This window comes from Girardinichthys multiradiatus, chromosome X, assembly GCF_021462225.1.
Source record: "Girardinichthys multiradiatus isolate DD_20200921_A chromosome X, DD_fGirMul_XY1, whole genome shotgun sequence".
NCBI classification, from domain to species: domain Eukaryota; kingdom Metazoa; phylum Chordata; class Actinopteri; order Cyprinodontiformes; family Goodeidae; genus Girardinichthys; species Girardinichthys multiradiatus.
The window spans coordinates 782197-808589 of record NC_061817.1 but is presented as its reverse complement, the minus strand read 5'-3'; the positions used below and the strand labels follow the sequence as shown (position 1 = coordinate 808589).

The 26393-nt window shown below is 39.4% G+C and overlaps 1 protein-coding gene across 2 annotated transcripts in view; it reads left to right on the top strand.

Moving 5' to 3' along the window:
- The window catches only part of LOC124862639 (neuronal-specific septin-3-like), a 108845-nt gene that overhangs the window by 37378 nt on the left and 45074 nt on the right, over positions 1-26393 (top strand). For both annotated transcript variants that reach the window (XM_047356683.1, XM_047356684.1), the window contains exon 2: positions 7827-9338. In XM_047356683.1, the coding sequence (XP_047212639.1) occupies positions 7827-9338 (1512 nt within the window). The remainder of the gene's footprint in view (positions 1-7826; positions 9339-26393) is intronic.

Sequence of the window (26393 nt, the reverse complement as noted above, 5' to 3'; positions counted from 1 at the left end):
AAATTACCTCTGTTGTTTGATTTTATCATTTGATTTGTTTTTCTGTGTCTGTATCTGTGTTTATTTGCTTTGTGATTGTATTGTAATTGTATGTACAGCGCTTTGAGTGTCTCGTTGCTGAAAAGCGCTATATGAATAAACATCCCTTACCTTACCTTACCTTACCTTACAATTAGTGACATTAACAGTTCCCTGAAAATAAATGTAACTGAAATATTCTACTGTTAAACTGATCAAAGTGTGAAGAAACACTGCATTTGTAGTCCAGGACTTCCTGTTTTCCTGGGTTACGCATATAACTCGAGACAACAGCTCATTTCTATTGGTTTCTTTTCGAAATGAGAGCGACAGGATAACATGCCATTCTATTATTTACAGTCATTGCAATTATTATAAAAAGATTAAAACAAGTAAAATTAGACAAGAACATAGGCTTCTCTTTCTACCACACACAGTCATCAGGACTTTAAAATAGGTAAGAAAATCTCTTAAACTCATTGTTGGAACAGGAAGTGCAGGGATGTTTTTAAGTGTGCTACAGTAATGATAAGTGCATTTAATGTATGTCTCTTCTTTTCTTACCAGGATAGGCAACAAGTGTGGAGGACACTGTATTATTGGATGATTTACTGAAAAGGTTTGACCTTTTGTGACAATCGTTTAGGCCAAAACAATTTCAAAATCTGAACAGTTGTACAGAATATAATCTCTTTCGTTTATATTTTAGTCCTGTATGGCATCAATTGTGTTGTACTTTAAAGTCCATTGTCCAAAGGAAATAGTTCAGGGAGTGACATGGTTCATTCACATGCATCTTTGAGAATAGGCTTTCTCCAGGCAGCTCCTATAAACACATTAGTTGCAGACATGTTCAGTTTTTTTCTAGGGGTCTGTAAAATCTGAGATGGAGCTCTTAGGGTTTTTTTGTAATTTCTCTGAGCTGGGGCTGAATTTCCTGTTTAGTCTATTCCTAGGAAGATTGACAGCTAAAACACACCTGAATTCTCTTCAGAGTAGCAAACACCCAATACTCCTGCTTTTACAGAGGTGCTCACACTGATGATCAGTTATCACCTGTGTTGTTACCTATTAAACTCTATAGAAGCAGCAATCATGTACCGGTACATTGTTTTTCTATGACGTGATGCAGTTGAGTTGTGCCTGTAAATTAGGCCACCTGTTGACACTTGGGGGTGAGATATATTAGATTATATTACAGCAAAGGAACATGTCCTCAAAGTTGGTGTGTTAGAAGCAGGATAAATGGTCAATGGTAAGGGTTTGATAAAGAGTGAACAAAAAGGGTCAACTTGTGATGGGTAGACAGCTTGTTCAGAGCAGCTCTATAACTGCATTTTGTGGGATATTCCTAGTCTTCAGTTTTCTTTATCAAAGGTGGTCCAAGGAAGGAACAGTGGTGAAATGGTAATGATGTTATGGGCATGTAAAGCACACATTCAAACCCACTTTCTGCCTTCAAGTGGATTTGAAGGCAGAAAAGCTAATGTTGCTCAAAGTGCAGAAGAAGTTGGTGCGAGTTCATAAATATGTCAGAATACACAGAATGCTATGAAGCATGGCTTCATAGCAGTCAGAGTAACTGACCCCTGTCCACCAAAGATAGCACCAACTTTTGGGCATGTGAGCATCAGAACAGAGAAAGGGAAGAATATGGCTGTTTTCTTTTACATCACATGCATGTGTGGTTGCATGTCCATCTCTTGACACATGGCATGTGGCATACACTATGGGAGGAAGGCAAGCTGGCATAGGCAGTGTGACACATACCACTTACCTATGCATTTAACAGTATAATGCAACCTGCCACAAAGGAAAAATGCTTCAGGAATGGTCTGGGAAGCACATGAATGAGTTCATGGTTCTGACTTGGCCTCCAAATTCCCCAGATCCCAATCCAGTCAAGCATCTGTGGGATGAACCAACAAGTGCGATCAAAGGAGGCCCCATCCATGCAGGCTCCAGGAATTAAAGGATTTGCTGCTACCTTCTACAACAGCACACCTTCGGGGATCTTTTGTAGTCCATTTCTCAATGGGTCTCGGCTGTTTTAGAGAAAAGGTGAACATACATTCCATTTGATAGGAGGTAATAAGGTTATGCCTGATCAGTATAGATGCTCTCAGTCAAAGAGTTTTTCTCATGTTTTCACTTAATTTGAAACCTGGTCACCATGCAGGAGTAGTGTCAAGACCTCCCGTTAGTTTGCAGCTAAGGTTTCAGCTTGCCTCAATACAACAATTAGGAAGGAACTGAAATGTCTAACTTGATGGTGTTCTCTGATAAAATAGTTCACTTGTACACGCTGATATGTACAAACACTGTAGAAGTTGTATTGTTTTACCCGTCTTTGAAATTATAATTTCTATATTGTTCCTACTGCACTTACTGTACATCAGACATGTTGATTTCGGCCTTAAAGATAAGACAGTCTCTAACACCTTCTCTAACTCTTCACCTGTCAGGCATGGAATGTTTGCTATTGGACCAGAAATATTCCTGCATTTGTATTAAACAGACTGGGTGTGTGTCAGGAAATATGAAAGCAACATTACACAGAAGGATAAAGTTCATAGCAGGAGGATTTGTACATACATGTTATCGTTACAAACACAGGCACATTACTAAAACAACTTTTTTCCACTGACTTGCAGGAGGATGCACAGACTGGCAACCCTGCCAATACATTCAGTGTACATGGATGTGCGCTTGGGGGGAGAGGGGTGGGGGAAGGGAGGGATAATGAAGAGACAGAGACACAGCATTTAGGCTCTCACTTTATCAGATGACACATTATGTAACAGGGTCTGCACAGACAAAAGGTACAACAGGGATAAAATGAGGCACATTACTGTCACAGGTAATTATTTCTGTGGAGTTGGAAAGGGTGCCAGCAATTACCTGATACCAGGACTTCTTATCTTCTGCACGGAGGGCAGGTCCGTGCTTGTACCCTCAGCGAATCTAGCTAAGTCCACACATAGACATCCTCAGACTGCCTGGAGCCTACAGAAGCTAAGGGCCAATAGCTGTGCAACTAGGTGTGTGATTTAAGGCTCCTCTGCTACCAGCCATTAATTTTTGTTAGCTTATCCCCTAAAACCACCACATAAACTAACTGCTCTGAACACAAAGCATTGCTAGTTATTAGGGAATACAGCAGCTGCTCAGGTTTGAACATGCATTTTATTATCATTTTGCTTTAAATGGGTAAAATTAGACGTTATTGCACATAGTGATGACGATTATTTATATCACAAATATGTTTGAGTTGGCTTGTTAGATGATTAATGCTGGCACAGCACTACTTTAATAGCTTAAATGTTTTAGCATTCTTTTGCAACATGTCACTTGTCATTGAGGCTAAAGAGACCCTGATGTGTCCTGTTTCCTCAAGAATGCTTTAAATGCTGTCACCAAATTAAATATTAGTACAAACACATTTATGCTTGAAAACTATGATACATCAACATAAAGAGAGGTTAATTGTGAAGTGATGCATATTTTTAATTATCTTTTCTTAAACAAAACACAGTTACAGCAAGTCATTTGAGGCATTTCTCTACCAACTTGAACATTAAAGACTTAAAGGGTTGCCCATTCTTCTTTGTAAAAAAAATCAAGCTCAGTCAGATTGAATGGAGAAAGCAACTTTTAAGTCTTGCCACAGATTCTTAATTAAACGTAGGTCTGGACTTTGACTAGACCATTCTAACACCAGGATATGTCATCCCATTGTAGCTCTGACTGAATTTTTAGGGTGGTTGTCCTACTGGAAGGTGCACCTTCACCCAAGTCTCAGGTCTTCTGCAGCCTCTAACAGTTTATTTGTTTCCAGGATGGGTCAGTTCAGATTTACAGTCAGGTCCATAAATATTGGGACATCAACTCAATTCGTATCTATTGGCTTTATAAACCACCACAATAGATTTTAAATTAAAAAACTAAGATATGCCTAAACTGCAGACATTTACATACAAATTAGGTGAGTGGTCTTGGAATTACAACCGTTTGAATGTGTGCCTCCCACTTTCAAGGGACCAAAAGTCATGGGAAAAACTAACAATTTTAAATCGAAGTTTTCCTTTTCAATACTTGGTTGCAAATCCTTTGCAGTCGATCACAGCCTGAAGTTTAGAAGGCATAGACGTCACCAGATGCTGGGTTTCATCCCTGGTGATGCTCTGCCAGGCCTCTACTGCAAATGTCTTCATTTCCTGCTTGTTCTTGGGGCATTTTCCCTTCAGTTTTGTTTTCAGCAAGTAAAATGCATGCTCAATCGGATTCAGGTCAGTTGATTGACTTGGCCATTGAATAACATTACACTTCTTTGCCTTAAAAAGCTCTTCGGTGGCTTTTGCAATATGCTTCAGGTCTTTGTCCATCTGCACTGTGACGCAGCGTCCGGTGAGTTTGGAGGCATTTGGCTGAATAAGAGCATATATTACCCGCAACACTAAAGAATTCATCCTGCTGGTTTTTTCAACAGTCACGTCATCAATAAATACAAGGGAACCAGTTCCATTGGCAGCCATACATACTGTCTTTTTGATGACATTCTGAACTGTTGATCTGGCCACACCTAATATTTTTGCTATCTCTCTGATGGATTTGTTTTGATTTCTCAGCCCAATGATGGCTTCCTTCACTGATGGTGATAGCTCTTTGGATCTCATGTTGAGAATTAACAGCAACAGTATGAAGAATGCAAATATCACTCGTGAAATGAACTCTGTACGTTTCATCTGCTCCTTATGAAAGGGATAATGAGGGAAGAGCACACACCTGGCCATGGAACAACTGAGCAGCTTGTCCTGCAAACAGGACCATTCTTCCAAAGACCCCAGAATTGTAGAGTGCTCAACTAATAGTTGCCTTGTCTCTGCATATCAGTAATGATGTCTAGATTTTAGAAATATTGTCTGGTCATAATTACATTTTACATCCCTAGTGCTTATTTTCAGATCATGAAGTCATTTTTGGTTTGCTGTATTAGACATTAGATGGAAAAGGTCCTGCTTTAAAACATTGGTTGTTTAAAAAATATATTTATAATTTGTAGCTTAGAAAACCCCTTAAGATGGTTTTGAGGAAAAATGGTGCGCTGCTGATTTCATAGATCAGATGTAGTATGTATTTTATTATATATTAGTATACAATTAATTTAGACAAACCAATATGAATGTCTAAACAATACGCCAAGTCCGCTTGGGCATTTTATTGTACCCCTTTCACTGTGCCCCTTTAGCCCTACACCCTTTCAAGGTGTCACATTGCAATGATTAATTTTTGTAATGAAAACCCAGTGGATGTCCTGACTGCAGCTACAACCTCAATCTGCCCTTTGTGCTTACTGGACGAAGGAATGTTTGTGTATGTGCGTATGCGTGTAAATGTGTGTTTGTGCTCCCCTGTAGAACGGGGCACTTTTTCTATAGAAAGTCAAGCGTCTACACTCCATAAGCCAACAGACAGAGCTTTGCGGTACCACGGTAATGTTCGCTATATGTTGAGCCTTTAATACCTTGATTGAAATAATGACTTCTAGTGAAGTGGTGAAGGTACCTGCAAACTCCCAACCTTCTATGTCTATGTTTATTCCAGTTTCCTGAATAGTAAAGGTTTAAATATAATACACAGAACTTCACATTATGTAGATCTAGATATCCACAAAACTCAGTTTAAGGTAATCCAAGCAAGAAATTATTGCACCTTTCTATTCCATCGCTGGAAGTTGTTCTTTTTTTTAATATTCACGAAACTGTGTTCAATTACAAGTCTTTTGTGCTGTGTGATTTAAAAAGGAAAGGCAGGAGGGTAAGCTGAGGAAAACAGAAAGCTTTATGTAGCATACCCTGGAACCAACCATATTAGAGGTGAGATTCTCAGAATGATGACCTTAAATAAAAATACCATCAGTTTCTTGCCATCAACACAGAAAAAGGTAATAAAATGTTTAACATAATATCAACTATCCCTTTTATTTCAATGAGAAGTAACAAATATTTCACCTGCAAAAAATAAAATACAGTATTTATTATTAGTTCTGATAATGTTATCTGGACCACCTATTATTGTTATTTGATTGTAAATCAGGCATAAGAAAACATTTAGAGTAAACACTGCTGTCATGGAGCGGTGGTTTCTTGCAAGACCAAAACACAAACAGGAGCTTGAGAGCTGCATGGTGAGTAGAAACTTTTAATGAAAACTGAACTTAGGACAAGGATCATAGGCAGAGGATCAGACAAAGAGAATGTAGATCCAGTAATGGACAATGGAGACGAGACACAGCTGAGACCAAAGAAGGGAAAGAGCTGATGGAGGAGAGAAAATGGGCAGGAGCGGACAGAGAGGAACACAAACACTGGAAGGAATCCAACAGAAATCTAAATGTACAGGAATACAAGAATAAGCAAACAGAACATAAAAAAACGGGAAAGATTCAGAGATCAAATAAGAAACTCAAACACATAATACTGAAGGACACATGGGAAATAAATCAAAACCTCAAACACCTGCAGATTGTGACACCTGCTAAATTAGCAGTAGTTCAAACATGCTTACTGTGCAGAACATTTTACCTTTTTCCTCTTCTGCTATTTGAACAGTAACACAAAAAGAACATGCTGATATCAGGGTAATTAGTTGGCCTACTGCCCATTTTTCTGACACTGGAAGTATTTCCAAACTCTCTTTTACGAGAGGGAACACTGTAGAAGGCTTTATTATATCCAGTTTTTAAAGTTTTGAAACCTCAACCTTTTGAAACATTGCTATAACTTGATACCAGTAACCAATCCAGCCCTAAATATTATTAATAACTATGGGTCCTGTAATGACGCTCTGGTCAAAAGCAACTCTAATAATGAACTTCACAGCATATCGGCAGAAAGCCACAAATACTGCTTTAACTGAGAATAAGCCTTTCTTTCCCATGAAGAAGAACCAGCACTTGCTAGGGGGCTATTTATCTTCCAGCTGGACTGGGAACACCTCAGAGTCCCCCAGAAGAGCTGGAGAAGACAGCTAGGGAGAGTAAGGTCTAGGAATATCTTTTTAACATGTTTCCTTCAAGACTAGATCTCAGATGGTGGATTGAGAACAAAATCATCAGATTTTTAATGTACACATTGCTTGTTGCTTAATCCAGGATGTTGGCTTCCAGGTTTAATATTAGTAGTACTAATATTCAATAAACCACTGACTGTTCACCATCAATATGTTGTTCATACTTAGATAGCAATTTGATAGCAATTTGAGTCTTACAAGAATTATCTATATATATATATATATATATATATATATAAAAAGTATTGTGTCATTGCGTGTCAGAATTATCGTACATGCAATGGGATTGAGGTACATTCTTGTGCTTTTACAGGTCCTGCAGTTGTTTGAAAATGATCCTGGCGGAGTTAGGATCAGCTGGTAAAGGGGATTAAAACAGCTAGAATCCCCTGCCAGCAGAACTCTGCAAAGTAACACAGACACTATTTAGCAGTGAAAATAGTGACAAACTTAACAACATTCTCTTCTAAAAGTGTAGCTGGTCAATATCTGCTAATATAGTGTTATAATCCTTGGATATGAACATTTTCAGGTTTGGTTCTTTTAAATAGTTAAAGTCGACACGGCTAAGGCATCGAGGTCCTCCACGCAGCAATCCTGGGCTCGACCACCGACCTTGTGACCTTTGCTGCATGTCTTGTCTCTGTTTGAATTGAACTTATTCTGATCTATTTCGTACTACTGCCCAAAGTGAGAGACCTTATAATGAGTTGAATTTTTCTTGTTTCCATCTGCAGCACTGAAGAGATCATTCGACGATGAAACTGTGGATGACGTGACGTCTGTCGCCTCAGCTTCCTCTGTGTCCACCCCCATTCCCCCCTCTTCCTCCTATTTCATCCTTAACCACAATAAACCCAGCATGGAACAGGGTCAAGGTGGCCAGTCTCCATCTGTTGTCGTCAGCAACAAGAGCATGAGTTCGTCAGTGCACTCCCATACATGCCTGAGCTCAAGTCTCAGCCCCATCCTCAATACCCATGCTGTAGGCAGCAGCTTGTCCTTCAACAGAGGAACTATGAACAGGCCAATAATCTCCAACAATAGCTCCTCTGTGTCCAGAGCTGCTTCCTTCCAAAGCAGGTTAAACCCCAACTTTTGCTTAAAACTGTCAGGGCCTGGCAGTGACAATGACAGCCTTTACAGATCTACATCCAGCTTGGAGTACTCCAGTGGTGGTGGCTATATCATCCCAGCTAACAAGTTGACATCCTATCACAGCCCCCCACCTCAGAGGGAGTACAATGGATCTAAGCTCAACTGGCCACAACAGCATGAAGCAAATATGGAGAAGTTCTCCCATGGGAGTGTTTTCAAATCTGAGGTGAGCCAAGGGCCCAAGCAGATGCTGGATATTGGAGAGCCTCAGGTGCTAAACCATGGCACAATGTCAATTCTTGACTTCCAACTTCCAGGAGAAGGGAAACTAGGAATTTCAAGAGATGGTGGTGAAGGCAAGATATCTCCAGGAATGAAGTATGTTGATGCCAATTCTAACTGGTGTGGTCTGCATAGTGGGTATTCTTTTCAAGAATGTGGATCCCAACAACTGCTTCGGACCATCAAGAATCCTCAGTCCAAACCCAAAGAAACTCCACGTCTCGGCAAGTTCCCTTTGGATCTGGACAGCTTAGTAAGCAACATCTCACCAACCCCCCCTGCCAAGCTAGAGGTGGGATTGATGAGCCCTAAGGCTTCAATCCGTTCCCAGCAGAGCATAAGCTACCTTCAGAACCACCACCCAAGCCCTTCATCTACAACTGCCAGCCCTTCAGCCTCTCTCAGCAGCCTAGACAGTTCTTCTGACACACCAGTTCAACCCTATAGCTATCAACGTTCACCCATATCTCCAAGTTCTCCAGTTCCTTCACACCATTCCATCACTATTCCAGTAATGAGTTGCTCTCCTGTAGCCCTTTCCTCACCTGAGAACCTTCAGATGGATAATTTGTCACAATCCCAGGTTGTACACATGGTCCCCAATCTCCAAAGGCAATTTAGTTCTTCCTGCACCTCTAGCTCCACAGCGATTGAATCTTTGGAAGATGGTGAATGTGATGAAAAAGATAATGTGGACCTAATCTTACAGAGGATTGCTTTGTTCTCTTGGCCTGCCACAATCGACACCACCACAGGATCTGCAGTCCGTATTCCCATACCTAACCAAACTACTAATGGGTTGTCATCTATGTCCAGCTGTCCCACTGAGACCAGAACCATGATAAAGGAGAGGAACAAGAAACATGGAGGTAAGATGCTATGAAATATGATATAAAGTCTTCACTTTATTTTCAGCAGTTGAGAACCGAAATAATTACAGCAAATAGTCATCCTCGATGACTGACTTTTTGTCTTTGGACATAGAGAGGAAAATGAGATTGAATCAGAACGTTACATTTTACAACTGTAGATAATTTGGTCTATAATAGCTTTATTGTTATGAATTTTGGGATACAGATTTCATAATGCAACATAAATGGAAGCTACCAGTCATCTGCTCACCTTGATCCCCTATGCGTTGTGCAGTCATGGTTTCTAAACTCTGACACACCCTCACACACACACACACACACACACACACACACACACATACACACACACACACTTGCTCAGCAGTCACTCAACACTCACCTTGAGGGAAATGTTGTGGCTTTTTCTGACAGAAATAACCAAAGTTGCCCCTGAAAACACAGTAGAAATCCAGTGTTCACACGAATAGAGCTCTTTAACAATGTCTGGGTGAGCTCTGTTTGTCATGTAGAAAACAGTGTTGTTTAGTCTTTGACCTTTGATGACCTCTGGGGGCGTTCTTTGATATCTTTACAATGATGGCAGTGCCAAACAAAGATGTTTTCTCCACAAGCCAGCAGAAACAGCATACAAATTTCATACCAGTTTTGTTAGATTTGAAGAAGGTCGAGGTAACTTTACTCAGATACAGTAGTGGTTTAGATCATTAAAGTATGCTGTTGTAATATGGGAAAAGGTTCGGAGCGTGTGAATACGTTTGTTATGCCCTGAGTTTAAACATACATCCTAGAGCTCTTGTTTTTATTGGTTATTTAATTGGTAGCTTTATATTCAAATGAAACTGCACTCTGAAAGACGTCTTGATTAAGAGTTTAGCATCTTGTAAAATAATATCTGATTTTGTATAAAAGGGATTTGTTGTTATGACTTATATAGCTCGACTGAACGTTTCATAGATTTGTCCTTCAAATAATCTGTGAATCATATGCATATCCTTTAGAAGGATGAAAAAGTGGGCCTCCTTCAAGTGTCTCTGATCCGGTCTAATGAAACCTCAGGATGTTTACACAAGAGTCTCGTCAGATTGAAAACAACCTGTTTTAACCAGTCCAAACGATTTGTTTGAAGACACACTGCTGTGGGAATTTCCACCACTCCAGCAATCCTATCATGAAATTAGACCTATTCCTTAGACATGAAAGAGAGACAAAGCTTGGTGTTCTACTGCACTCAGCTTGTCATGTTCCAAGATGTGAAGGATGCAGAAACAAGGCAGGAAGCAGGCAGATGCAACTTTAATCACAAATGATGGTGCAAGGCAGGAAATTCAGGAACCTGAGGTAGATCCACAAATGAAGGCCTGAAGCATGAGAACTACACCCAACGCACACACAATTAGCCAGCATACAAAAGGGAAAAATTGATTCCTAATGCAGACAGTAGTTGTTTCAACATCAGAACTCAGGTGTGAGCAATGGGAGAAATCAAAACCAACTACAACATACAAACAAAATCAAACAATAGGTCACTGCTGTAGAATGAAACTCAAGAAAACAATATAGCCACCTAGAGTTTTAAACATGAACCCAGATTACTAAACCCGCCTTTACACCACCATGAAGACAGAAGAAATCCACAATGCAGAGCTCCATTTCAGCTACTGTATAATTTATTTATCAAAAAGAAAAACAGGCAGATGGTACAGTATCTGCAGCTAGAGAAGGTCAGGCCTGTGTCTGTTCCGTCCAAGTATCACAGTGTCCTCTGCACAAAAGGACAAGGAGGCCATTTACAATTCAATTCATTCTCAAAGGGAATGTCAAAAAGCTATTCACCTTTGAAAGTTGCTGAGGTAAGATGTGTAAAGGTAGACAGAGAACCTGTGACATGAAATATTGAGATATTAAAGTGTTGCAATATTTCTCATTAAAGTTAAGTATAGTAGTATAGTAAGTATAGGCTGTTTCTATGGGCTCCACATTTGAAGGTGAGTCTTTTAAGGCTAATGCCCCATGTCTACTCTTGAGACTCTTATTTTGCCATAAGACAGGAAGTAGTTCTTGATGTGCCTTGTTGTGTTAACCGAGTAGCAGAAAACAGACTTTTCATCAGTTACAGAATTAATAAAGATGCATCTCCCACTTTCATGTAGTTTGCGATGCAGCATTTTGTGTGATCTGTAGAAAAAAAACATGACAGAAGAGAGAAATGATTTGTCAGTACTGTGAGAAATATAACCATTGGCTAAAGTCAACATTCATAGCTAGTGGTACTTGATTAAAGGGAAGTTTCACAAATTTTTTATGATACTTGACTGTATTCGATCATGTCTAGATCATAATCTAAAATATGTGGTTTGTAAGACCTTTACTCTGTGAAAAGAAAGCAAAGTTTACACCGTTAGCATTACATGATTGGAAATGCATCATTACAGTATCTATAGGCCTTTTCACCTGACACATTCTATTATGGCCTCTTAACTGCTGTTTAAGACTCCCCTTAAACAGCATTATTTTCCCTGAAAAGGTTCGAGGAAAATAATGTTCAAATAGTCAAAATAGAGTCAAATAGTAAAAATACAGTGGGGTGAACAAGTACTTGATACAAATGGTAAATGAACTGAACTTATATAGCGCCTTTCCAGTCATACAGACCACTCAAAGCGCTTTACACTAGAGCCACATTCACCTAATCGCACTAATTAACGCTCACACATTCATACACCGATACGCAGATCAGTAGACAACTTGAGGTTAAGTGCCTTGCCCAGGGGCACATCGACATATGGGAGGAGGAAGCTGGAATCAAACCCCCTTCTGATTGCAAGACAAGTACTCTTCCTACTGAGTCGCCCACAGCACAGATGTATTTACACTGCCAATAATTTAATCTTAAAAATCTCAGGTTGCGAGACAAAGATCCAGAATGCAATAAAATACTAATTAATTACTTCAAAAACATACAATGTGATTTCCTGGATTTTTGTTTAAGATTCCGTTACTCAGAGTTGACGAATACCTATGATAAAAATGAAAGACTTCTAGAAGCTTTGCAAGTGGGAAATCCTGCAAATTTGGTACTGTATCGAGTACTTGTTCACCTCACTGTATTTCTACTATTTGACCCACAACATTTTCCTCGAACCTTCTTGTACCCTAACCATTTTACTGTATTTTACACTATGAGGTCCAAACCAGCACCAGATGCTGAGCAGTAAGTCCTCCCCCTGGAACAGTATCGACCGAGATCTTGCTTACCGTGGAAAATGCAATGGAAATACAGGGGGGGTAACAGGACAAGTTTTTGGATTCTCAGGAACCCAAAAACTGAAGGAGTAATGCCATCTGGTCCCGCAACCTGAGATTTTTAAGATTAAAATATTACATTAGACCAATAAAAACAAATGTATACAGAAACGTGGGCCTAATAAAAAGTATTTTTAATCCCTGCTTAAAGACGTTTTTAATCTTGCAAACAAGCCTCATTGGAATGCATATTCTAATTTATTGAATATTACTGCATATTCAAAAGCATGAAAATGTGATTATATGATTCTTAATAAGTAATATCTACTAGCAGAAGGTCTCAGAGCTGCTTGGGTTTGACAGTGGTATAGACAGTCAGATAATATAATGTGTCATTTGAACCAACTACAAGCTTCTTCAGAACTCCACAATTGAGTTGATGATCCTGTTGCTTCCTCTCTGTTGTAAAACCATACCTATAATTCTCAGCCTCAGTCTGCATAGGTTTCCCTTCAGAGCGTGCAACATTGCCGCTGTGTTTGTGTTGTAAATTATAGGTTGATTTAAACTAATGGTTGTTTATATTGAAATTATTATCTCGCTCTATGTGGTGCTTTGCTCAGATCGTTTTGTTCCAATTAAAGGCTTAAAAAAGGTTCTTCTGTGCCTAATCTTTGTCTTCCTTGATAGTTAGTGGCAGGAAGTAGAAGCTATTTTTGTTCTAATTATATTTTTGTTAATGTATTCTAATGAAGACGGTTGTATGATGAACCTAATTCAAGTAACCCCATAATTCAATTCAATTCAGTTTTATTTATATAGCGCCAATTCACAACACATGTTGTCTCAAGGCACTTCACAACAGTCAGGTTCATACATTCCAATTAATCCTAACAATTGAACAGTGCAGTCGGAGTTAGCTTTTTATTCAAACTGGATAAAAAGTTTTTCTATCTAAGGAAACCCAGCAGATTGCATCCAGTCAGTGACTTGCAGCATTCACTCCTCCTGGATGAGCATGTAGAGACAGTGGACAGTCACTGGTGTTGACTTTGCAGCAATCCCTCATACTGAGCATGCATGTAGCAACAGTGGAGAGGAAAACCTCCCTTTTAACAGGAAGAAACCTCCAGCAGAACCAGAACCAGGCTCAGTGTGAGCGGCCATCTGCCACGACCGACTGGGGGTTTGAGAGAACAGAGCAGAGACACAAAGGGAACAAAGAAGCACTGATCCAGGGAGTACTTTCTATGGGAAGGAGAAGTAAATGTTAATGGATGTAGCTCCTTTAGTCGTTTCACCTAGAAAGAAAGAACAGATAAACTCTGAGCCAGTTTTCAAGGTTAGAGTCTGAAAGAGAGCACATAGTTAGTTACAGTTAAGCTCAGTCAGTAGCCATGTCTAGGAGAGAGAAAGGGTTAAACACTAAAAGACAGGGCCATGTGGATCATCTGTAGAAGGTGAGCATTAAGTTGTTGCCAGCAGAAGCTTGGACGATGCTCCTCTCCAGAAAGGTGTCACAGGTAGACACAGAGTCAGGCCAGGTGTAGCTTCTAGGAAGAGAATAGAGAGAACAAAGTTAAAAGCTGAAATAACAGCAAATAATGCAAAATTGGAGAGTAGTGTGAGAATGTAACGAAGAGGGTGAAAGTGGTCATTATGTCCTCCAGCAGCCTAAGCCTATAGCAGCATAACTACACAGATAGTTTCAGTTCAGATTATTTAGTTAAACGGCGCTTATTTACAACAATGTCGTCTCAAGGAACCCCACAAAGGGTCCCACTGATGGTCATTGTTATACTAAAAACCACAAGGATTGGGATACCTCCCTCTGTCAGACTGATCACAACCATCGGAAAAGAGAAGGGGTCATACAGGTAGCAGAAATGGAGGGTGTGTTTGCACCTCAACCTTAACTGAGCCGGTTTAGGCTAAACCTGACTCCCCCTTACTCCAACCAACAGGGAGGGAGGAAGGCTCCCTCCCTGATAAACTAAGCCACCCTAACTGTAAGCTTTATCAAAAAGGAAAGTTTTAAGCCTAGTCTTAAAAGTAGACAGGGTGTCTGCCTCACGGACTAAAACTGGGAGCTGGTTCCACAGGAGAGGAGCCTGATAACTAAAGGATCTGCCTCCCATTCTACTTCTAGAGACTCTAGGAACCACCAGTAAACCTGCAGTCTGAGAACAAAGTGCTCTGTTAGGAACATATGGACCAATCAGATCTCTGATGTATGATGGAGCTAGATCATTAAGGGCTTTATATGTGAGGAGGAGAATTTTAAATTTTTAAATTCTATTCTGGATTTAACAGGGAGACAGTGAAGGGAAGCTAAAATAGGAGAAATATGATCTCTCTTTTTAATTTTCATCAGAACTCTTGCTGCAGCATTTTTGAATCAGCTGAAGGCTTTTAACTGCATTTTGTGGACATCCTGATAGTAAAGAATTACAATAGTCCAGCCTTGAAGTAACAAATGCATGGACTAGTTTTTCAGCGTCACTCCTGGATAGGATATTTCTAAGTTTGGCAATGTTCTGGAGATGAAAGAAGGAAATCCTAGAAACCTGTTTAATATGGGATTTAAATGATATGTCCTGGTCAAAAATAACACCAAGGTTTTTTACTTTATTATCGGAGGTCAATTTAATGCCATCCAGGTTAAGTGATTGACTAAGCAGTTTCTTTTTTAAAGACTCCGGTCCAAAGACGACAACTTCTGTCTTGTCTGAATTTAGAAGCAAAAAATTTAAAGTCATCCAAGTTTTTATATCTTCAAGACATGCTTGTAGTCTATCTAACTGGTTGGGCTCATCAAGATTTATGGATAAGTAAAGCTGAGGTATCATCAGTGTAACAGTGAAAATTTATCCCATGCTGCCTGATAATTTGACCTATTGGAAGCATATAGTAAAGATAATTGGCCCAAGTACTGAACCCTGTGGTACTCCACAATTAACCCTGGAGTTTAAAGATGATTTATCATTTACATGAACAAACTGGAATCTGTCAGACAGATAAGATTTAAACCAGCCTAGTGCTGTTCCCCTGATCCCTACTCTCTTTTTTTTAAATAATAGTAGGGAAGCATTTATATCACTATATCACTAAATCTTTTATTACAAACCACTTAGGCTGAACAGGTTATAGAGCTCATGAGTTTTCCTTCCAGGGGTTTGCAAGCCTAAATAAGAGACCCAAAGAATGCTTGACACCAGTCAGGGTTCTACTGATTAAACTCCATACCTCATTGTGTGTGTGCCTTGTGTTTCTATGGAGTCTTAAGCTTTAATACATTATTTTCCAGCATAAGCTGTTTAACCACCAGGCTGCAACCGATTCTTTGGACATCCCAGAAAGTTCTTATCTAGCTTTTCTGAACTAATAAGTGATGCTGCGGATGGTAAAGGACAGTGGAATGATGTATTACTCTGAGAAGCATCGGTTCAAGTTCAAATATACAGGGGTTGGACAATGAAACTGAAACACCTGGTTTTAGACCACAATAATTTATTAGTATGGTGTAGGGCCTCCTTTTGTGGCCAATACAGCATCATTTGGTCTTGGGAATGACATATACAAGTCCTGCACAGTGGTCAGAGGGATTTTAAGCCATTCTTCTTGCAGGATAGTGGCCAGGTCACTACGTGATACTGGTGGAGGAAAACGTTTCCTGACTCGCTCCTCCAAAACACCCCAAAGTGGCTCAATAATATTTAGATCTGGTGACTGTGCAGGCCATGGGAGATGTTCAACTTCACTTTCATGTTCATCAAACCAATCTTTCACCAGTCTTGCTGTGTGTATTGGTGCATTGTCATCCTGATACACGGCACCACCTTCAGGATACAATGTTTCAACCATTGGATGCACATGGTCCTCAAGAATGGTTCGGTAGTCCTTGGCAGTGACGCGCCCATCTAGCACAAGTATTGGGCCAAGGGAATGCCATGATATGGCAGCCCAAACCATCACTGATCCACCCCCATGCTTCACTCTGGGCATGCAACAGTCTGGGTGGTACGCTTCTTTGGGGCTTCTCCATGCCGTAACTCTCCTGGATGTGGGGAAAACAGTAAAGGTGGACTCATCAGAGAACAATACATGTTTCACATTGTCCACAGCCCAAGATTTGTGCTCCTTGCACCATTGAAACCGACGTTTGGCATTGGCATGAGTGACCAAAGGTTTGGCTATAGCAGCCCGGCCGTGTAGATTGACCCTGTGGAGCTCCCGACGGACAGTTCTGGTGGAAACAGGAGAGTTGAGGTGCACATTTAATTCTGCCGTGATTTGGGCAGCCGTGGTTTTATGTTTTTTGGATACAATCCAGGTTAACACCCGAACATCCCTTTCAGACAGCTTCCTCTTGCGTCCACAGTTAATCCTGTTGGATGTAGTTCGTCCTTCTTGGTGGTATGCTGACATTACCCTGGATACCGTGGCTCTTGATACATCACAAAGACTTGCTGTCTTGGTCACAGATGCGCCAGCAAGACGTACACCAACAATTTGTCCTCTTTTGAACTCTGGTATGTCACCCATAATGTTGTGTGCATTTCAATATTTTGAGCAAAACTGTGCTCTTACCCTGCTAATTGAACCTTCACACTCTGCTCTTACTGGTGCAATGTGCAATCAATGAAGACTGGCTACCAGGCTGGTCCAATTTAGCCATGAAACCTCCCACACTAAAATGACAGGTGTTTCAGTTTCATTGTCCAACCCAAGTATCATATTGTAAAATTATGACATGTAGTCTATACAAACATACTGTACTAACTAAGTACTTGTTGGACTTTAATAAATAGTTAAGAATAATGTCTTATGTCTGGTCTACATGGATACACTTTTAACTAAGAGAAAATATTCATGTTGGTTTATGCTTTGCAGAGAGTGCCTTACTCTGCCTGATAAAGTCTATCTGTGATAAAACTCTTTGCCTTCCTTCGTGTTTTTTAGCACCAATGAAGCATGATGTTAGGTTTTGTTTGCTAATCCTAAAGGTCAAGAGAACTTGTTGTTTAAGCACATTCTATAAATAACGGAAACACCCAACTCTAACGTCTCATGAGGGAGCCTCCTTTCTGCCTCTTTTTCAGGCCATTAGTTTTTCCTTCCCTTTGCTCAGATTAGAAACTTGTTTCCTGTCCAGTTGCTTGGTTCAAGGCTTACAAATGTGTTTCCTGCAGCTGATGAGATTAGCTCCCCCTGTCTGTTTCAGCATATTATATGAAGACCTGACTCACATTCACAGGATGGACAGTGATAATAGGAGAAAGTAGAAATTACTTGACAAGTGAGCATGAAGAGACAAGATGACTCCTGTGTTAGATGTACCTCACTTTAAAAAAGCAGCAAGTTAAGGGCAGTTTTAGTTTAATAAATAACATCAGGAAAGGTTCATGCTTGTCATACAGACAGAGAAAGGAAGGGAGTTTGCGGAGGCTTTTTTTTGTCAAAGATGAATTACATGAGTAAAAATCTGCTTTTACTTTAGTGAGTGTAAATCACAGCACTGACAGATCACATTACAGACTCTACACCTTCAAAGTATTGCTGTGTTCATAAATCGCTCAAGTATACTGTATGTTCTTCTACTGAACATACGTCTAATGAGGTGTCTAATGTTGATCAGGGATGCATATAGATATCTTATTACATATTTATATTTGTTTCTAAATATCTCTGAATTTATTTTATGAAGACAAAAATTAAATGAAGGGACAAGCCGAGGTCTAAAAGAGTCCCATTATAAGGGCACATGACCTTTTAGCTAAACATTTTTAGTGAGCTTCTCTATTCCCTTCTTTTGGTTTTAGAACAACTGGCATGAAGGGTGTTGAAAGATCAGGAGCAGACTGTCTGCATCAAATCCAAACGGTACTGTCTAGTTGCTGCATTGAGCTCAATTATGGCTTAATATTATAGTATAAAGGAATCATGAGTTGAGGAGGAGGTTGTCCCATATGGCTCAGGGATGACTTAGCCATATGGGACACCTCAGGGATGACTGTTAAATACCCCACCTTTCAGTCAGCTCCCTTTGAAAGGCTTCGGTTGAAAGGACCACAGCGAAGGGAGAACATGGACCGGCAACGGCGACACACGGTTCCTCCTGGTTTCCTTCTGTAACACTGAGCTTCAAAATTATTGCCCTGGGCAATCTAAGTCTACTAAAAAACCTAGCATCATCATGTACCAGCAGATCTCTGAAAAACCCAACTTCTTCCATTGGCTATGTCCGCCAGCTGAGCCAAAGCTGTCATCATTCCACCAATACGCACAACTTTAAGCAGCTATTTATGGACATGTGATTGTCTACAGCTGGTCCTCCTTATGATTTATTGAACCTAATTTGTTTGGAATTAATCTGCTGATCCGACACAGTTTTATTTTTCAGTGAGAGTGACTGTGTCCCTTAGATGATTCACGTGCATTTTATGTTCCTCAGCGCACAGATCAATGCGTATTTCAATCTACAGGTGACAAACACAGAGGAAGTTTTACAGTTTACATCTGACTGAGGTTGTGTCCATCATTTTCTGAAGTGTGTTACTATATGGCATGAGGCTAAAGGGACAATAATCACTTTTATTTCTGTTAGATTTGTAAAGAACAGAGTTCAGGATCATGCTGTAAATACCACTGATGTTCAGTTAGTCAGGTTCTGAGCAAATCACATTTAAAATCCTAATCTCATTTTAAATGATAGCTGCAATTACTAAAAATGACAACAGAAACCAAGAGAATAGAATAGAAATATCCTTTATTGTCCCACAGTGGGGAAATTCAGGTGTAACAGCACCATGCAGGTACACACAAAGGTAAAAAACATATAAAAAAAAAAAGAATTGACTGTACAGTAAGGGAAAAGTTTACAACATAAAAAATACAGTACAGTTCTTAAAAAAGATATACTCAGATTAAATAAAATGTACAACTAATGAGGGTGATTTTAAAAATGTATAAAATGTGCAATGTAAATGAGCATAAAAAACAACATATTATTTACAAAACATTTTTTAAACTGAGCCGTTATTGGGGCGGGGTGCCAGGAGGCGGCTACTAGTTTTCCTCGTTACGATCTTTTTAGCAAAAAGCCATTGTTCTGCAGTAGGACCTTAGACAAATGTTCAGCTTCTTTTTTCTCTGTCATACATTTGTTAATTTTTCTTCAGAACCTGTGCACCGACTGTTTAGCTAATGGAAAGATAAGACCTTTAATGTTCATTTGCCTGCTGACAGTGGTCAGAGGGCTTGGTGGCGCCAATTGTATGGCAGCCTCACTTCTGTCAGTCTGCCTGAGGGCAGCTGTGGCTATGATGTAGCTTACCACTGCCAGTGTGTGAATGTGTGTATGAATGGGTGATGACTGATTGTAGTGTAAAGAGCTTTGGGGTCTCTGGGAATTGATAAAGCATTATACAAGTGCAGGCCATTTACCATATCTGGCCTAATTTAGGGGAATGGAGAAGTCGGTACTCAGAAGCAAGTATCCGGACAGTACCCGGACAGTTAATGACACAAGCAGGTAAAGTACTGGTTGATTTGATGCATGGAAAGCCATTCCCACTGAATCTTATCTCACAATAACTTTGCTTTTTCTGATGCAATAGCTAGACAGTGTGAAATTAAAATTAATACCTGAAAAGTTTTTATTTTACATAAATAGCTGTTTTATAACTTTTATGTGAAACATATTTGCTACTATCTTTGAACTACCAGGGATTTGGATTGCTTTTTACTGTGCCAGAGTCCAGTTTCTGGAGCAGATCACGCTGGTGTGGACCCATCCTAGAACCCACCCTTGAGGGGTTTGCTTGCAGTGTGAATGCATGCCGTTCCCAGTGGACCATACGCTGTTACCAGTGTATTTGAGTAGAAGAACTAGAAAAACATGGTGAGAGTGCAAATCCAAAGACAAAACTGTTTAAAAATGTCTCATTGGGCTACTTGGAGTAGTGAAGAGGTGCAGCAGGCACGCAACTACATTTAACACCAAAGTAGCAACAGAAACCCAGAGGAGACAGACTTTCTTCTTCGTGCTTTTTCTTTCTTGATCAAAGCAACACTGGAGCAATACTGCCTCCAAAACAATCTGTTGCAACTACATGACGTTGTTTGGTCTGGTCTAAAGTTCTCTGCGTGAAAGCAACTAGGCTAACTAAAGGTGTGGATTTTTTCACTTTTACTGATCCCTGGACCGGACCAGCAGTGTGAACACACCCTTAAATACTTGAATACGTGTGATTTAACAAGATCTACAAAAACTTAAAATTCCAAATAAATTTGTTTTTTTTCTAATGAAGTGTTTAAATTAATTGCATAAACCAAATTATATTTTTAGGATAAAAAATGTGTTTGTTTTGCAGTACATGAAATTATGAAAAATGAAAATGGAATATGGGAAGTAATGCAATTTAATTGAGAAATAAATCTAACCAGTTTTATATTTTTCTAGGTGCATCTGCATCTAATTTAAGCAAATGCAGTTTTCCACACTAATAAAGTTTTGCCTTGCTTTGATGTTACTGCATTCTCATTCTCTTGAAGTTTATTTTATTAATGCTTGTGTGTAAAGTAAAGCTATTTTATTTGTAATTTTCATCCCAAAATAGATAACCGCCACTCTCTGTTAGTCTGTTTCCCCTTTGAAATGCGTGGAAGGTGTTTTGGACTTCAACTTTATCTAGTACCTGTAGATAGGTTATTAAGAGTTGGCATTCAACAGATAATTTAGACAAACTTCTTTTTTTATTAGTCTTAAACAGAGGTGAATTATCTTGGTCAACTCTACAAAAATAGGGATTATCAAAAGATGGAATAACGTCACTGTTAGTTTTGAAAACACTGCTTTTGTGATACCATTGAAGCTTCAGTAGCCGTATCTTGAGAAGCCTAAGTTATGAAACAAGCTGGAAGCTTCATGGATCTGAGAATGTTAATACGATCTGATATAGTTTGAAAGGAGTTAAAAGAATTTAGCTCTTCATCTATGGATAGATGTTGGCTCGATAGGTTGTTGATGTTTGAGTCTTTGCCCATCTTTTGCTGTTTAGGCTCCCAATGTTTCCTCACACCTCTCTGTGTGCATCTTTGGGTAAATCTCTAGTGGAACATGTGGTGCCCAAGAAACTCTGTGTTCCAGATGAAGCAAGGTGACCCTCGTTGCCAGAGTCAAGGAAGATGTGAATGTGGCATGATGTTGTAGGCAAGCTGAAAGCTTTCAGCCAGATGCCGTCATCAGCTCCTTTACACATATATGACTAACAAAACACCTCAGACAATCAGAAGCAGATCAGCCAATCAACCCAGAAGAAAACATCTGTGTAGAGCACTGTAAGTAACAATTCAGTTAGCAACATTATATTAACCATCTCTAGAAATATAAAACAATACAATAGATCCAAAAATCAAAAACAGGATCATTTACGAATACATACAGTTCAGATATAACCGTTCAATATCAGTTCCTCCTTTAAACTTTTTCTTTTAATCCATAATGCTTCTCTTTGTAACAAGAGTCTGTCTCTGTCAGCCCTTCTTCTAATACGACATTTATGTTCAGAAATCTGGATTTTTAACTGTCTTTTAGTTTTTCCGATGAGCACCAAGCCACAGGGGCTTTTCAATAAACATACTTATTGTGGCAAGTAATCCTGTTCTTCATTTTTATTTTTTTTTTTACTGTATGGGTGTAGAAAAGCATAACCTTTGATCATAGCACCACAATGAGCACAACAACAACAGAAGGAATTACCTCCAGGTAACTGATATGAAAAATGTTAAGAAGGGATGGAGCAGTCAGCCCTGACCAAGAGATCTCATGTTCCTAGTCTGCTAACTAGCAAAAATAGGAAGACTTTCAAAACTGTGGCTTACAGTCAAGATGTCTTTAAATAATGTTGAAGATTTAGTAGCCATTACAATGTTTGACTCTATGAGTGAGGTTTAGGGGCTAATAATTGATCCTAATAATACCCAATACTTTTTAATAATGTTTCTTCAATGCCAGCTCATCATCTCCTCAATCATTTACAGAAGTCTTTAGCTTGTTTGTTAAAAGTTTCCTCAGTGGTGCAGATGTTTCTGATTCTCAACAAGTGGCTGTAAGGGAGACTTTTTTTCAGCCTAGAAGGATGATAATTACTGTAGTGCAAGAATTGCTTCTAGCAGTAGGTTTTCTATAAACCATGGTTTGAAGATCAAATTTATGCACCAGGACATCAAGAAATAAAGAAAATATAATCTATGTAACATAACCAACATTTTCACTTGGACTAAAAAGAGTTACTGTTTTAAACATAGTCCTCTTCATATTTACTTATAAAGAGGTTGCCATATTTAGGAGCACATGCACAATGCATGCTGACTCCTTGGCATTCAGGATAAATACATTTTCTTTCATTTTAAAAGTCTTTCTAACACATATTTAGTAAGGTCCAACAAAAAATCTGTAAGGGCCTTGGTGGTTCTATCTATTTATAAAATTTACCAATGCTTTTCAACCCTCTTTCTTGGAAACATTAGTATTTATTTCTTGATCAAAACTCAGTGTTGAATCATAGTTCAAATTCTGCATTTCTGGCTGTCTCAAAATCTCATTTTTAAAAGTGTATCTGTTCCAAAATGCCAACAACTCCTAAATCATTAGGTAGAAGTCTACAGTAATTTATCTGCATGGGTGAAGGATTAAGCTTACGTTCACTGCTGGAAGATGGCATGGCTAGAAGACATGCCATTTTACCCGAACCACTTAAAATCAGTGTCCCCAATAGGGTTGAATTTGGTGTGCTGGAAGGCATTAAGGACCACATCCAAGTCACAGAGAAGAACTGAATGTCATACCAAGTGAGCTTAGATCCTCTGGTCATCCAGAGGAACCAAGAAATCATAGTACAGTTATCCAGTGTTACTGCATATTCACCAACATTGACTGCTTTTACTGCGGCCACCGTGCCTTACAAGATAACAGCAGACAACACCAGCATCTAGCGGCGTCTGTAGAAAAAACAAGATCTGCTGGGCTGTTGACAAATAAGGGTTTGCCTCAGGGATACTGCACCAGGTGGCAAGCATACCCCAATGATAGGAAATGGTAGACCTGGTGGCTAGTGCACAGGCCTCAGCGTTGAGCCAGCAAGATCACCATAACTTTCTGTTCCTGAACTCGTCCAAAAAAAAAAAAGAGGAGAGTGACAGGAAAGGCAACCCACCACAGAGGTGGATTGTCGTACTTTAGAAAGAAGAAAGGGCAATGAGCACATTCTCTGGAACAGAAAAAATCAAATTTTGCTCTGTCAAAATGGTGACAGATTTTCTTGACTCCCTGATGATGTACCCCCATTTGCCTGGGTTTGGGCCCCCTCTGGACAGGATGCCTGCCTCTGAATTCATCTATCGCATTAGTAAAAAGGGGGTGAGCCCACAGCCACAGCCTGGCAGCTAATCTTGAAAAGGCTGGGGATCAGTCTGCCTTTTTACCCTAGGCTCATGTTGACTCCCATCCTATTTTGTTAAAAATGTGTCTAATAACACTTATCCTTAACCTACCCTATTTTATAAAATCCTCACTGAAACCTTCATCCCATATCAACAGGAAGCTTCAGCTATCACCTTAGTGGCAACTTGCAGCTTTAGGGTCTGACTCATCTGTAATTAACTTAAGTGTCTGAGGAAATATGTGCTTCACATCCTTCTTTGATTGTGAGTGTGTGTGTGTGTGTTTATCTTTGATTCTAAATGTGTATAACTTTTGTTTCCACTGTAACAACTGGGACAGCGGGGACATGTACGCTGCAGGTAGGGAAGAGGGCCTTAGTCTTATTCTTTGACTTTTGTTTATTCACAGAGATGTGAATTTTTCAGTCCTTCAGCAGCTGTTAAATGTTTCCTGTGCCTTTACGAGATGTTCCAGTGATGTCATGGTCTTTTATGTTTATCAAAAAAATGTTTTAACTCAGTAAATAATGAATACATGGCGGACATGGTAGTGGACTTGATCCTGTCTTCTAAGTAATTTAGCTGATAATTCTTTGACTACCTGGGGACACTCATATACCTGTGATTCCCAACCGGGGGTATTTGTACTCCTAGTGGAACGTGAGCTAACATTTAATTTTTTATTTCCAAGAGGACAGGCAAATATCATCAGTTAATAGGGATAATTCTTGGATGTGTGATGCTTTATTAGAACCCTGGTGCAAAATACACCAAGCTTTTATCAATCAAAAGAGCAAAAAATACACAATAAAACAACTACAGATGATTTTCATTTAATAATCATTTGTTGTGCATTCTATTTTTGCTAACACGATTGACTGAGGGCAGAGTTTCCCCCACCATTTTCCGCCAACAAGGTAAGGTCTGACCCAATTTTTAACGTTTTCACAGTTGATGTCATCCATTTTATTAGATCATGTCATCAGAGATTTCTGTCCCTGCGCCATTGCTCCTCTACTTTCTGTGGCCAAACTTGATAAAAGCTGGACGAAAACACACTCCTCATACTCTGTCATCGACGCTAACACACTGAGTTAAGTGCGCTCACACGGAGGTGAACCCATGCTCCTGACAGCGGGCAGAGAGCGCACACAAAAACATGGCGCTATAACCAGGCAATGATGTGTGCGGTTTTTAAAAGCGCTGAAATCCGTTTTAATGGCAGCATTTCCTCTCCTGCGAGTAGCAGCAGGACTAACTCTCCTACTAATGGTAGATATGTCGAAGGTAGAAGTACATGAAATAGCCCAAGTGTTTCATGCCCTGACACTGACATGCAGCTAATGTCCAGTCACCTCAGAATAAAAGATTTTGACCTGGCTTGGCTGATAGAGGTGAATAATTCCCCTGGTTTTAAAAGACTGAGCTTGGTAATTAAATGCATAACATGATGGATAGATAAAGAAAGACAACAGATAAAGATGGAAAGAGACAGAAATAAAAAAAATATTTGATAGAGAGACAGAAAGATGGAGAAATAATTTCACATGATTTTTGTGTGTTGATGTTGCGGTGCTGTGGACTTCAGTTGAGTCATGAAATGCATTAGTATGATGTTTAAAGGTAATTTTCTCATTTCTCATCAAGCTGCTGTGTGAAGTCTTAAATGTGTTCAGTGTTTAAACCATATGAATAGCCACAGATACCCTCTGTTCAACCAGAGACCTCCTTTGGATTGTCCTTTTCTGTATGAAGCTCAAATTTGACCCTGGCTTTCTCAGGCTGAAACAGTATGTGCTGAAGTTGTGCTTATAGAGTGCCTTTTAAATGTATTCATACTTCTTGAACTTTTCTTACACCACAGACCTCAATATTTTTATTTGGTTTTATATGACATACCAACACAAAGCAGAGCATCATTTTGACTTGGCAGGAAACTGATACATGGTTTGCAAATTTTGTTTTACACATGTACATCTGAAAATTGTGGTGTTTTATGACTAAAGTCTTGTCTTTCTCCCACATGTTGTCTGTGTGGTGACAAACTCCAAATGACTATACTTTGTTTCTCATTCTGTTTATAACGTTTTAACTAACTATTTACAACTAATCGTCGTCCTGTGGACAGATTCTCCCAACTATTGCTGTTGATCACTGGAGCTCTGCCTTTTTGGGCCTTTTTGTCTGTTGCTCTGATTAATGCTCTCCTTGCCCGGCCTGTCAGTTTAGGTCAATCATGTAAAATACATTTTATCAAAGATGTTATGATTTAAGATGCAAATTTATTTGTAATATTTTGTCCAAATCTCCATGTCCAGATGTCAAGAACTATTGCAGCTTTCTTTCTCAAAGAGTTGTGTATAG